This window comes from Nyctereutes procyonoides, unplaced genomic scaffold (genome assembly GCF_905146905.1).
Source record: "Nyctereutes procyonoides isolate TBG_1078 unplaced genomic scaffold, NYPRO_anot_genome, whole genome shotgun sequence".
NCBI lineage: Eukaryota > Metazoa > Chordata > Mammalia > Carnivora > Canidae > Nyctereutes > Nyctereutes procyonoides.
The window spans coordinates 52,104,576-52,117,169 of record NW_026575140.1 but is presented as its reverse complement, the minus strand read 5'-3'; the positions used below and the strand labels follow the sequence as shown (position 1 = coordinate 52,117,169).

Genomic DNA, 12,594 nt, shown 5'->3' with positions numbered 1-12,594 from the left:
GCATTTAAAGATGAATTGACCGCTGATTCAAGTCAATGCAATGCTCTAATTTACCCATTCCAGGAGGAGAAAAACATAATGCTCTAACTTGTTCCATCCTCTGGCATATTTTTGTCATTGTTGCAAAACCTCCAAAACTGAATTTTTATCATCTGGAACATGGAATTGTTTCTTAACTGGATTCTTCAGAATGGTGCCCTAGAATTGGAAGCCCTGGATTCCTGTCCTTTATAAGCAAGACGATCTTTATCTCTCAGAGACCTTCTAACTCCAGCAACGTTTAGAGTTTATGATGCTATCTGGCTGGAACCAAAGGAAGTTCACATCAGGAGCCAAGGCCTTTTTTTAAAAAAAAGATTTTTAAAATGTATTTATTCATGAGAGTCACAAGAAAGGCAGAGACACAGGCAAAGGGAGAAGCAGGGGCCCTGCAGGGAGCCCAATGCAGGACTCGATCCCAGGACCCCGGGACCACAACCTGAGCTGAAGGCAGATGTTCAACCGCTGAGCCACCCAGGGGTCCCAGCAGCCATGTCTTATGTGGCAATGACCTGACCGCTACAGTAAAGGGCTTGTGTTGCCACTCATAATGACCAGCTGCCAGGAAAGAAATTAGATGATGGTTATTAATAAAATAATAATGGAGGTAGACAGAAGAGTGCTTTGGGGTAACAACTGGGCTGTGCCCTGGCTGGGAGTATTAGCATACCTCAACGAATAAAAAAAACGGAAAATCAATCAAAAGGTACACACACAGCCTACTTCTCCCTCTGCCTGCATCTCTACCTCTCCGCCTCTCTCCCTCTCATGAATAAATAAGTAATATCTTAAATTTAAAAAAAAAAGGTGCACACACAGAAAAGAGAACTCTGGACATTGGCAGTGACTCAGCCATGTTCAGGAGGAAGAGGCGGTCGGCAGATTCTTACAGGTAAATGGGAGCACAGGATCACATGATGTCACAAGCAACCTGGCACAGCCACCGGCTCGCCTGGCCCCAACTTCCACGAGCAGTAAGCAGCTTTCTGATTGCATTTCTGACAATATTCGGGCTTTCCCATACAGCAGTTTAGGAGGAAACCTGCTCATCTGGGCCACTTAATAGTTAAAAGTTCTTTCATAGTTACTGTTCATATTTAATGGATGGGGGGGAAAATCAAGTAGACCACCCAGATTTCTGATAGGCTCAGTAAGATGGATTCTGGAATCTGATAACTTAAAAAAAAAAAAGAGAGAGAGAGAAATTGAGAAAAAACACAAGTGGTTTAGTTATCTCACAGGCCAACAGACTCATAGGATAGACAACCACTTTTAACAATTCAGGTTTTCAACTCTGTGTTGATACACTACCCAGTTCTCTAATGAAGGGTCCAAGACAGGATGAAATGTGTCCAATCACATGGGGCAGCCTCTCCATGTCCACGATCTCTGAGCCACTAATGGCCTGCTCTTTGGGCAGGAACCACACAGGGGCCATGCTGAGAACACAATGGAATACCCCGGTGGTGAGGTGCTGGCATACCAGAGGTGGGTGGCCCTGGATCCAGCACCAGTCCTACCATTTAACTTGGCTGTATGGCCTTGGACAACTTACTTCATCTTTAGTGATAGGATCTGCCTAATAATAGTCATCATATTAATAAAATATCCAGACTACATGTAGATCATTTGGTAACATCCAGTACAGGGTGAGGCCTCACCAAACATTACTAATTGTTACCTGACATCTAAAATAAGAGATAATCCAGACAGAAAATCAATAAGGGAACATTGACCTTGAAGGAACGATACATTAGACCCGGTGGACCTCACAGACATACACAGACCACTCCATCCATAGCAGCGGAAATACACGTTCATCTCCTGCAGGCGTAGAATGTTCTCCGGGACAGACCACATGCTGGTCTGCAAAACAAATATTAATGAATTTAGGAAGATTGAAACCCTATCAAGTTATCTTTTCAGACCCAATAGTATGAAGCTAGCAATCAATAACAAGGGTGAAACCAGAAATATGACAAATATGTGGAGATTGAACAACCCACTCCTGAAGTAGTTTTAAGAGGGAAGTCACAGACACCTGGGTGGCTCAGTGGTTGGTGCCTGCCTTCAGCTCAGGTCGTGATCCTGGGATCCAGGATCAAGTCCCACATCAGGCTCCCGGCAAGGAGCCTGCTTCTCCCTCTGCCTGTGTCTCTGCCTCTCTCTGTGTGTCTCTCAGGAATAAATAAATCTTAAAAAAAAAAAAAAAGATGGAGGTAAAGACCACCAAGTGCCTACATTAAGAGAAAGATCTCAAATGAACAGCCTAACTTGACATCTCAAGGCATGAGAAAAAGAACAATCTCTGCTCAAAGTCAGGAGAAGAAGAAAGCAAATAACAAAGATCAGAGCAGAATTAAATGAAACAGACTAAGACAAAATATTTCATCAAATGTCCGTTTTAGGGTTCAAATATTTTGCAATTGTTTTTAAGAAGGCTCAAAATGCATGAAGTGTGTAGTAACTAAGATGGAAAGATACAAACAGAGAATGGCATTAAATCAAAGAAATTATCTTCTCTACATAAGCATTAGTAGCCTGTCCTTTGCACAACACATGTTCACAAAACTAAGCCAATCAATGGGGTGCCTGGGTGACTCTGTTGGTTAAGCCGCCAACTCTTGATTTTGGCTCAGGTCATGGTCTCAGAGTTGTGAGATCGAGCAAGCATGGAGTCTGCTTAAGATTCTCTCTCTCTCTCTGTCCCTCCCCATCACTCTCTCTTTGTCTCTAGAAAACAAACAAACAAACAAACAAACAAAAACTAAAACTAAAAAACTGATCCAATAAAGATAAGGGAGTAAGAATTATAAGGAAACACTAAGTTCTTTGCATCTTGAGATGCAGGGCCATGCTGTTTTGTTTTGCTTAAGAGAAAATGTAAAGTGAACAAAACTATTTTTACAGTTGTTGAAAATATCAAAAGAAATGTTTCTAGGGAGATTTTCATGATTCTGGTAAACCAGAGTCTCAGAAGCACAACTCTGTGTTTAAAAACAGAAGCAGAAAATGCCAGCATGTCACCTAGACATGGGGACGTGTGGGTCCCAGCACACTGGCATCCGGACTCAGCACCTCAGTGGGAAGATCCACCCGGGGTGCCCAGGTTCTGGTTCTCCAGCGCACTCGAAGTTGGATTTTCTCTGATCCTTGAATCTGGTGATTGCTCCACATCTGTTTTGCTCCCATGGCTGGTCCTATAAGCCACAGTGTCTAAACCAAAGGAGAAAGCACCAGGTCAAGCAAGCAACCAGGAGCGGTAAGCTGGCTAAGAAAATCTGGACTGGGGGCACCTGGGTGGCTCAGTGGTTGAGCACCTGCCTTTGGCTCAGGGCATGATCCTGGGGTTCTGGGATGGAGTCCTGCATCGGGCTCCCCGCAGGGAGGCTGCTTCTCCCTCTGCCTCTCTCTCTCTGTCTCTCATGAATAAATAAAATCTTTAAAAAAAAAAAAAAAAACAAAAACAACCGGGACCATGCTGGCATCTCAGCCACAAAGAGCAATGGTTCCATCCCATCACCAGCTTCCCAATCCGACAACTGCTCCTCCTGTGTCATAGGAAAAATGCCTGATGCCAACTGATTTTCCCCTGACCCCTACCTCCGTCCTTTCTGTTCTCAAAAACCTGTCATTTACATCAAAGGGATTTGTTTTTGTTTTTTGGGTTTTTTTTTTTAAAGGAATTTGTTTTGTTTTGTTTTGTTTTTACTTTCCAACAAGAGTACAAGTCAATCAGGGGTGGGGGACTTTTTACACCTTCCTCACTTTGCCAGCCACAGAAGAGAGAAGGAAAGCCCAACAGAACGGTCTCTGTGCTTGGTTCGGGGACAGCGAGGCGGAGGAGTCAGCGAAGGGAAGATCAGCAGGTCTGGAAGCCACAGGTGCTTTGGGAGAACAGGGCACAAAAGGGAGCGGGTGTGCAGAGGAGGACCTCCGGATGAGCCCTCATCCCTTGAAGCCGTCGGGCATCTCCTCCCTTCCTTGCAGATGTTACTGTTTTTTTTCTTTTGGTTTTAGAATAATTTCAAATACTAAAATTGTTCCAAAAAAGTAAGAGCGCAGAAACTTTGCAGATACCCCTCCACCCAGACTCCCCTAAGGTTATCATCTCATGTTTCCCTAGCACTGTGATCAAACCCTAGAATTTAATCCTGGTATCGTTCCACCAACAGGCTGCACACACATCGTCTCATTTTTCCAGTTTTTTCCAAGAACGCCCTTTCTCCAGGATCCAATCAAGGATCCACCATTTTTACTCACTAGTGGTTAGTCTCTGGTCTCTGATCTCTGACAGTTTGTCAGTCTTTGTTTTTCGTGATCTTGACATGTTTCAAGGATGCCAGTCGGAGATTTTCTTCGGTAGCTGCCCTGCCATTTGGGTTGATCAGATGTTTTCTCATGATGAGACCGGGCTTGGGCGCATGGGGGAAGGATACCCCACAGGTGAGGTGCGCTCCTCGCTGGCTACACCAGGCAAGCATTAAGCTCGTCACCTGGCTGCAATGGGGTCTCCTGATGTCTCCTCTGTAATGTTCCTATTGTTTCCCCTCCTCCACGGCCTTGCCTTCACCTGACCACCACTCCTCTCCCCCACCCTCCCCAGGCACCGGGCTGCAGTCACAAGAACGGTTCTCCTGTTGGGAGTCCGAAGGCACCTCCTGTGACATCGTCCCTTGGGGGGTGGGGGGATCTTCCTGATGTGTCTCTGTTGGTTTGGGGTTAAACAGGCTTCTGTGCGCTGCCCGTTAGGAAATCAGGGGACCCGCCTCCAGAGCCTTACAACCCCGGGAAGCCACAGGGCTGCATTACTGCTGTCGAAATAAAATCATCTGGAAGTATTTTCATTTGAAGCTGGCTTTCCGAAACAGAGGCAAAGCACACTAAGGAAACTAATCTGGGGCATATGGTGTTCCTTTTCACTCAAGCACATTTCCAATATAAATCTCCTACTCATTTATATCTTGTTTCTCAGGTTTATTGTGAAGGCAGGTCTCTTTTATTTCTCTCCAAAGAATAAACTCCCTGCCTAACAGGAGTGAGCTCAGGCAGACAAGCAAAGCAGAGCTCGGCCACACTGAACAGACAATCCCTGGGCTATTGATGCTACTACCTAAGGCCACCTGCCCCGATTTCCCTAATCCAGACCGCACTTAACTCTCTGATTACAGGTTTTCAAAGTACAGCTGCTTGGGTCCCTTGCTGACTCTCCCTCCCACTAGGTGGCACTACATGTCACCTTCAAAAATGGGCTGCTCTCCACAGTCTGCGAAGGAAGATTTTATTTTTTTCAACGGTGCAAGCATATCACACGCCTCGTGGTCAGTTACTAAATTTCATTCATAATAAACACTTCCTCTTTTCTTTATTTCTTCCTTTTTTTTTTTTTAACATTTACTGTCATCGGACAGCTTCTGGGACAGGTCAAATCTGAACTCTTGGGACACAGTCCTCAAGTGATCACAGGAGACATGTGAATGTTCCAGGCATGGTAGTCATGACCACGTGAGTAATGCAAAAAAAAAAAAAAATCAAGAATTGCATCACTGGAGACCAGCAACTGGGAAGATGCTTCAGGTCACTGAACTCAGCATTTCCTCAATTTCTAAGTTCTGGTTTCACACACGTTTATCTATTAACTGTACCACGATCCCCCATGGAGATTCTTAAACTGTATCAAGTTACATCAAACAGGGCCGTCCAACATTTTAAGACATTCTTATAAATGCGAAGACTAGGGAGTTACAACATTATGTAGTTATGCTATCACTCCGATTCCTCCAATTCCTTATTAAAGGCCTATCTGTAACGGAAAAAAAAATCTCATTTTCGCGACTGTAACTCATTGCCTCGAACAGAAACCAACTTTCAAAAAGCGCGGAGTCCAATATCACTGGGAAACGTACCAAGAGAGGACACTCTTTATCTGCCAAGTTACTATTATGTGGTGGAGAAAGATGACCTTCCTAAAGAAAAGTGCTAAGTGTGTAAAGTTCCCAACGGGACCCTCGTGATTTGAATGATGGTAATTGCAATTTGCAGTTGTTCACATGCACACTTTAGGGATGGGAGGCCCTTTGTTGTTTATATCAAGTAGGTTTGTTTGCTCTGTGACACTCTTCCCCTCCCAATGTGAGCATCTGGTCTATGTAAGGTTAGCCCCCGATGTCATTAATTGCACAGGCTTATTATTTTATTCCCATGACCCCCTCCAAGATACAGATTTGGCACGTATTCTTTCCTGGCCAATCGACAGAGTTATGTATATGAGACAAACATTTTGGCCAGCGGGTTTTTTTTTAATTTTTTTTAAATTTTTATTTATTTATGATAGGCACACAGCGAGAGAGAGAGAGGCAGAGACACAGGCAGAGGGAGAAGCAGGCTCCATGCACCGGGAGCCCGATGTGGGATTCGATCCCGGGTCTCCAGGATCGCGCCCTGGGCCAAAGGCAGGCGCCGAACCACTGCGCCACCCAGGGATCCCGAGGGTTTTCTTTTTTAAGGGGAGGGCAGATCACGGTATCGTGGAGGATTTTTCCACTCTGAGACAGCTATGCATTTCACATAAAACGTATCAGCACACGATAAATCTCATTGTTATAAAGGAATATTGGAGCATGCAAGCTATTCTAGTTCTAGGCTATAACAAATGTGGCTTTTGTTGTTTTTAATGCCCAGACTCACTAGACCCAAAGCCTGTCCCATAACCTCGGTGTCTGATATATCATGCTCAGAAGTTCCGCAGGCACTTAATAACTAGCCTGTTACCAATTCTATCAATTTCCCCACCTACCAAGTGTCTGCTCTTACATGCACGCTTGGGGACACACACACACACACACGACTAAGCTGTCTGACTGGTATTGCTGGAGTCGTCTACTGGGATGCTAAGCCCAGAGTACAGGCATTCAGCTAATAAAATGAAAGCTCTGTGGCTTCTCAAAGGGCCTGTTTGCAGCCTCTCGGTGGATAGAGAATGTACAGTCACTGGGAGCTGATGGGAACTATATGCATAAAAGAAATTACCCCCTCTCCCCCTGTAGACACACACCCTAGACTCGAGGTCCAAAGCAACTTCTTTCCTCTCTCCTCCTACCCCACATGCCTTCCCACTGTTCTTTACTCTAAGGACAGAGGGGCTCTCTTTGGACTTCAGTCCCTATGACCTTGCATGGGTGGCCAGGCTCTGCAGCTCCCTTGGCTCAAATTTCATTTCCACCCCGTCATACAGAAGGGGCTTGTGGCTCAGGAGGGTGGGAAAGTGCACATGGAGGTAGTTTGCAGCTGCTCCCAGCTGCTAAGAAATGCCGTTTCTCCTGATAGGAACCCAGAGTTCCTCTGTCCCGTCTGCCTCTTCGGTAGACTTGGAAAACAAGGCGATGATCATGAGAGGCCACAAAACTTTAAATTTTGATGGAGCTGGGGTGGGGTGGGGGGAACCAACTCTTAAACTCCAAGCTGATTGATCTCTGATCTTCCTGGATGCTAGAAAGTAAAATATTTTAGTCATACTCTTCTCCACTCAAAAGGAAACACATCATAACATAGGGGAGAAGCATGCTAGCCTGAGAGACTAAGTATGGAACAGTTACTATCCTGTCCCAAAATACGAGAGGAGACAAAAATGTTACACCAAATAAAGTGTTATTTATACGTACATATGCGTGTGTACACATGTATGTTTAGTATTTTATAAATAGGGATCTTTGGTCTTACAAAGAAAAGAAATGACCCCCCTTCTGAGTTGGCACAGAAATACCCAGGGACAGAGGGGGGCCTTCTCATTCAATTCTTAGCTCACCTGCTTTTGAAATGACAATAGCAGCATTTGGCTTCCAGAAAAGATCTCAAAGCCTTAGAGCTAATGAAAAAAATTCCCTAACTTTCCTTTATGAACCCACCACCCATACCATGGAAACACACGCAGACTGTTCATTGCAAAGGATTGCTTTCCCATGACATGCAAGCCACAGACATTTGTCGTACTGATATCATGTCTGCTAAATTAAGTAATGTTGGAATGTTTTTTAAAGCCCCCACCAGGGTGGAGTTTCACATCCAGAAGACTCCACCGAAGCACCCTACGTTATCATTAACACATTTCCTGGCATATAAATATCTGTCTTTTTCGTTTGTTCTAGAGGAACATTAGGGCATTTTAAACCAATCAGAGCAGCTTCCCTTTTTAGAGATTTTGAAAAAACTCAACTTTCTTGCCTCTTGCCTTTACTACAAATCTGTTCAGAGGAAGAACTGATTATACTAATCTTGGGATGCAATTTACGCAGTACTTTATGTTTTTTCTCAGTGAGGCAAATGTACCGAAATATCCCAGCCATGGTCGTGGCCACAGTATTCATTCTCAGACTCACTCTCCATGGCATTTTCTTTCAGCTTCCTAACAACACACTTCTCCCTTTGTCAGGACAGTAGGGGGCACTGCCACAACGATCTATTATGGCCAACTGTGAGATTTCATAGGGCAAAAAAACTCACCGCTGGACATATAAGATTGTCCCACGTCAATGAGCATCTAAAAAATATTTTACAGGGTTTTTTTTCTTCTATAATTCACTTTGGGGTGCAAACACGAGCTGTCTTTCTGTTCATGTCGCGGGGGTTGGTGGGGGGAAGGCGGGGTAAATCAGAAGCATGTGGCAGAAATCCCATATAATAAATTTGGGGCTGACTCAGGAAAGTCTCACTGAATCTCTAATTGTACATACTGGCCAAACACCAGCAGTAATGTCCACTTAATATAGGTTAAGTAGTATTCTGTGCAAGAGACTTTTTTTTTTCCAGAGTTAATGTTCAGTCTCTCTCACAAACATCAAACTCCCAAGTTCAGAGCCAAGATGAAAGAGAACTGTGGCAAAATTTCATTAAATGAGCGCATAATCCAGGCTGTATAGGTGGAGGGTTTTTTTTTTAAATAAGAGTTTTATATGTAATTGAGTTAAACTTAAATTTATGCATCCAATAAAAACCATTGCAAATGGTAAAACAAAGACATTGCTACGACACTTAGAAAATTAAATTCACCAAACCATGAAGTCTACCGTGCAGTTATTTTTGTAACCACCATAAATTGCTTTATAGCACTCCTCTGCTGGAATAAACAATCCAAGGAGAGATTTACTTTACAGCGTGCATCTAGTTTCCAAAAGAGAGTGACCTAAAAGTTTATGACTTTTCTTTCTTTTCCCTGTCTCTCTCTCTCTTTTTTTTTTTTTTTTTTTTTTTGTTAATACTTGTGTTTCTAAGTTACCTTGAAACATTCCTTCTCTCTTACATGATCTTAGGAAGGTTCAAGGAAAATAAGATCCAGGTCTGTAGATAGACTGTGCCCTCAAATACTGAATTCTGGAATAAGAAGAAACAATCCTACTTTGTGGAAATAAAGTCTACATGGTAAAACGGAAAGAAAGAGTTTTAGTGCTAAATGTTTCACCGTATTTAATGGCACCTCAGATCCAAACGTTGTCTTTAGACCTTTCGTGAAGTTGGCTTGAAATGTGTTGTGTCACGGCACTGTACGAAGCCCGATTCAATGCAAACCTCTATAGATAAGAGTTTTAGGGGTCTTTAATCACTTCTTTCTTGTGTCCTTGATGGAAAAAACAGAGCTGCCTTTGTGCTAAAAAGAAGGACCTGTTGTTTCCAGATTCAACAGGTCATTTTTATAAGAACTTCCCAGAGGATACAACATAAATGACAGAAACACAAGGGGATTTTTTTTAAGTGGCTGATGATTTTAAATGATATATATTCTGTATTAAGGGAAGGTTGTTTGTTTTTCTTTCCAACAAATGGAAAGTTACTGTTTTAAAAATGTTTAAGGTTTGAACTTGACTTTTAAGACCACATGTTTTCTCCTAAGTTGGGTTACTGTAAATTCGGCTCCCGAAATCAATCTGAGGGTGTGCCTGACTCCTCAAATAAATAAACTTGTCAGATCAAGTTCATTTCTGTTTCGGAGATGAATTATTTAGTTAGTGAGCTTCTGAACTCTATTTAAATTGTGCCAGTAACTTCTGTGATGCTGTGTCAGTTAAAACAACAAAGAGAACACGTACTTCATGAACAAGATATAACGTCATAAAATGAAAATTCTGGCCACATGATTTTTGGTTGTTCTCGGAGGAAAGAAAACAGGCCAATATTTTATGGCAAATAAAATCCAGGTGACACCAGGGTTTATTGGAGTTTGGCTGATTCCATTATTAAAGGTGGTCTAAATTTGAGAAGACTGGCAACTTTAAGACTGAGATCTGAATAGGACTTGTTTCCTAAACTTTATTAGGAGGGTTTTTCACAATGTAACCAGTGTCCTAATTTTTTTTTTCTCCCTTTCTTTTTTTTAAAAAGGAAAAAAAAAAAAAAGTCGCCTCATTTGGAAAGAGAATTGTTGGAAGATCTTTAGAAAAGTTTCAGCCAGGCCAGAAACACGAGACACTATTCTCTTTAAAGTTAGGAAACACTTTTCAAAACTCATTCCTCACCACAAGCACAAGTTATTACACGGGAAGCCCTTCCTTAAAGCAAGCACACAGGCTGGTTGCTGGCAGGAGCGCCAACCTGTATTTCCCAACTACCCAGCCTCTGGTTCTTGACACTTTTACTAAGTCTCGATATTACTAGGGCAGTGATCTGGCAAAGGGGTCAAGGTAAATGAATACCTGATGGCAAAGACTGCAGGAACCACTGGGCACTGTTCAGCAGATAAAGAAGAAATAAAAACATGCTTTCTGGGGGAAAAGCATGGACGAGGCTACACGCCTCCTAATCGAGGAACAGATTTCTAATTTAGGAGGTCCCTTTCCACCCACCCAAGCCCTTAAGCTAACAACAGAGACACATGGACCGAACAGGAGAAAAAGATGGGATTGGCTGCGCGAAGGAAAGGAAATCCCAAGGACGAAAGGAAAAATCGTGAAGGCCAAAATGTTCCACCCCTTGCCTCCCTTAACACCCATTTATTTCCCTGGAGGCACAAGGCACGATGGGGAAGGAGACCCCTGCACTCAGGAGCAACGCCTGAGGCCCCTTTGCGTGGAACCTGGAAGGGGATGAGCTGGGGTGGGGGATCCCTGCACCCCGCGCACCCCGCGCACCCCGCGCACCCCGCGCACCCCGCCCCCGGCTGTGCCCTGCGCCAGCTCACCGGTACCAGGCGAGGCCCTTGTCGTAGCTGCGGTCGAAGAAGTGGGGCTCGGCGCCCACGGCGCGCACGTCGGGGTGCACGCGCAGGAACTCGAGCAGCGCCCGCGTGCCGCCCTTCTTCACGCCGATGATAATGGCCTGCGGCAGCTGCTTGCTGCCTTCGTCCAGCAGCAGGGCCAGCGTCGCCGGCGGGGCCTCGGCGGCGCTGCTGCCGGCCCCCGAGCCGCCGGGACCTCCGGCCAGGCCGGGGGGCTCCTCGTCCCAGGCCGCCTCCTCGCCGTCGTCGCGCGGCACGGCCGGCCTCGGCCACCGCCGCAGCTGCAGGAGGCGCTTCCCGTGCGCCGCCGCGGGCCACCCCGCCGGCTCCCCCGGGCCTCCCGCCAGGGCGCCGCGCCCCGGGGCCCCCGCGCCGCCGCCGCCGCCGCCGCCCGACGGCCGCACCAGCGGGCCCGCCAGGCTCTGGCAGCGCTCGGCCAGGCAATAGAAGACGTAGAGCGACGTGAGCAGCGAGCAGAGCATCAGCAGGAACCTCCGGAAGATGCTGCGGGACAGCGGCTCGGCGGAGGTGGCGGGGGCGCCGGCCGGGCCCGGGGGGGCCATCCTAGCCGGAGGCGACGTCGGGCCGCGCGCGGGCCATGCTAGGCCGGGACCCCGCCGGGTGCCGCGACCTCCGGCTGGGGGCCCCGCATCGCCCGTGCGTCCCTGCGGCCGTGCGCGCTGCCCCGGGGACACGGAGCCGCGGGCGCCCCGCGCGGGATCCCTGCCTCCGGTCGAGGGGGCGGGCGGGGCACGTGCTGCCGTGCTTAAGAGACCATCGTCGTCGACTCGCCCGTCCTGAGCCTGGGGGACGCGCTCGGCGCCCCGGGTCCCCGAGCGCCGCCGGAACGGGGGTCCTGGCGGCGGGGGCGGCGGCGGCGGCGGCGTGCGTCTCAGCCCCGGCCCCGGGCGGCCTCCCGGCGAGGATCCCCGCTCAGCGGTCGTGCATCCCTGGCTCGGTCCCGGGGCGGGCACTCGAGGCTCCGGGGACGCGGAGCTCCGGGCGCTGCAGCCAGCGGCGAGCGACGGCGCCCTCCCTCCTCCGGGCCGGTGGCCGCCGGGGCGCGAGGTGCCCCCGAGTGCGCCTGCCCCGGCGGGAGCCCGAGGCCCGCGGCGGGCCGTGCGCCCCTGCTCCACAGCGCCCGGGGGTCCACCGGGGAGCGGCGCGCCGGAGCCGGGCTGCGCGGGACCTGTCAGCCGCCGCCGCCACTGCGCTCGCAGGCGCTGCCCCGCCGCCCCCGGGCCGCCGCCGCCGCCGCCGCCGCCGCCACACGTGGGGCGCGGAGCGCAGCAAACTTGGCGGTGACGTCAGCGGCCCGGGCAGCACCGGCTCCCGGACGGGCGCGGCGGGCG

The 12,594-nt window shown here is 47.7% G+C and overlaps 1 protein-coding gene across 1 annotated transcript in view; it reads right to left on the bottom strand.

Moving 5' to 3' along the window:
• HS3ST3A1 (heparan sulfate-glucosamine 3-sulfotransferase 3A1) overlaps nt 1–12,143 on the bottom strand; it is a 94,720-nt gene extending 82,577 nt beyond the window's left edge. The window contains exon 1 of the mRNA XM_055306119.1: nt 11,207–12,143. Coding sequence (XP_055162094.1) covers nt 11,207–11,805 — 599 coding nt within the window. The 5' untranslated portion in view covers nt 11,806–12,143. The remainder of the gene's footprint in view (nt 1–11,206) is intronic.
• Nucleotides 12,144–12,594: the final 451 nt, after the last annotated feature.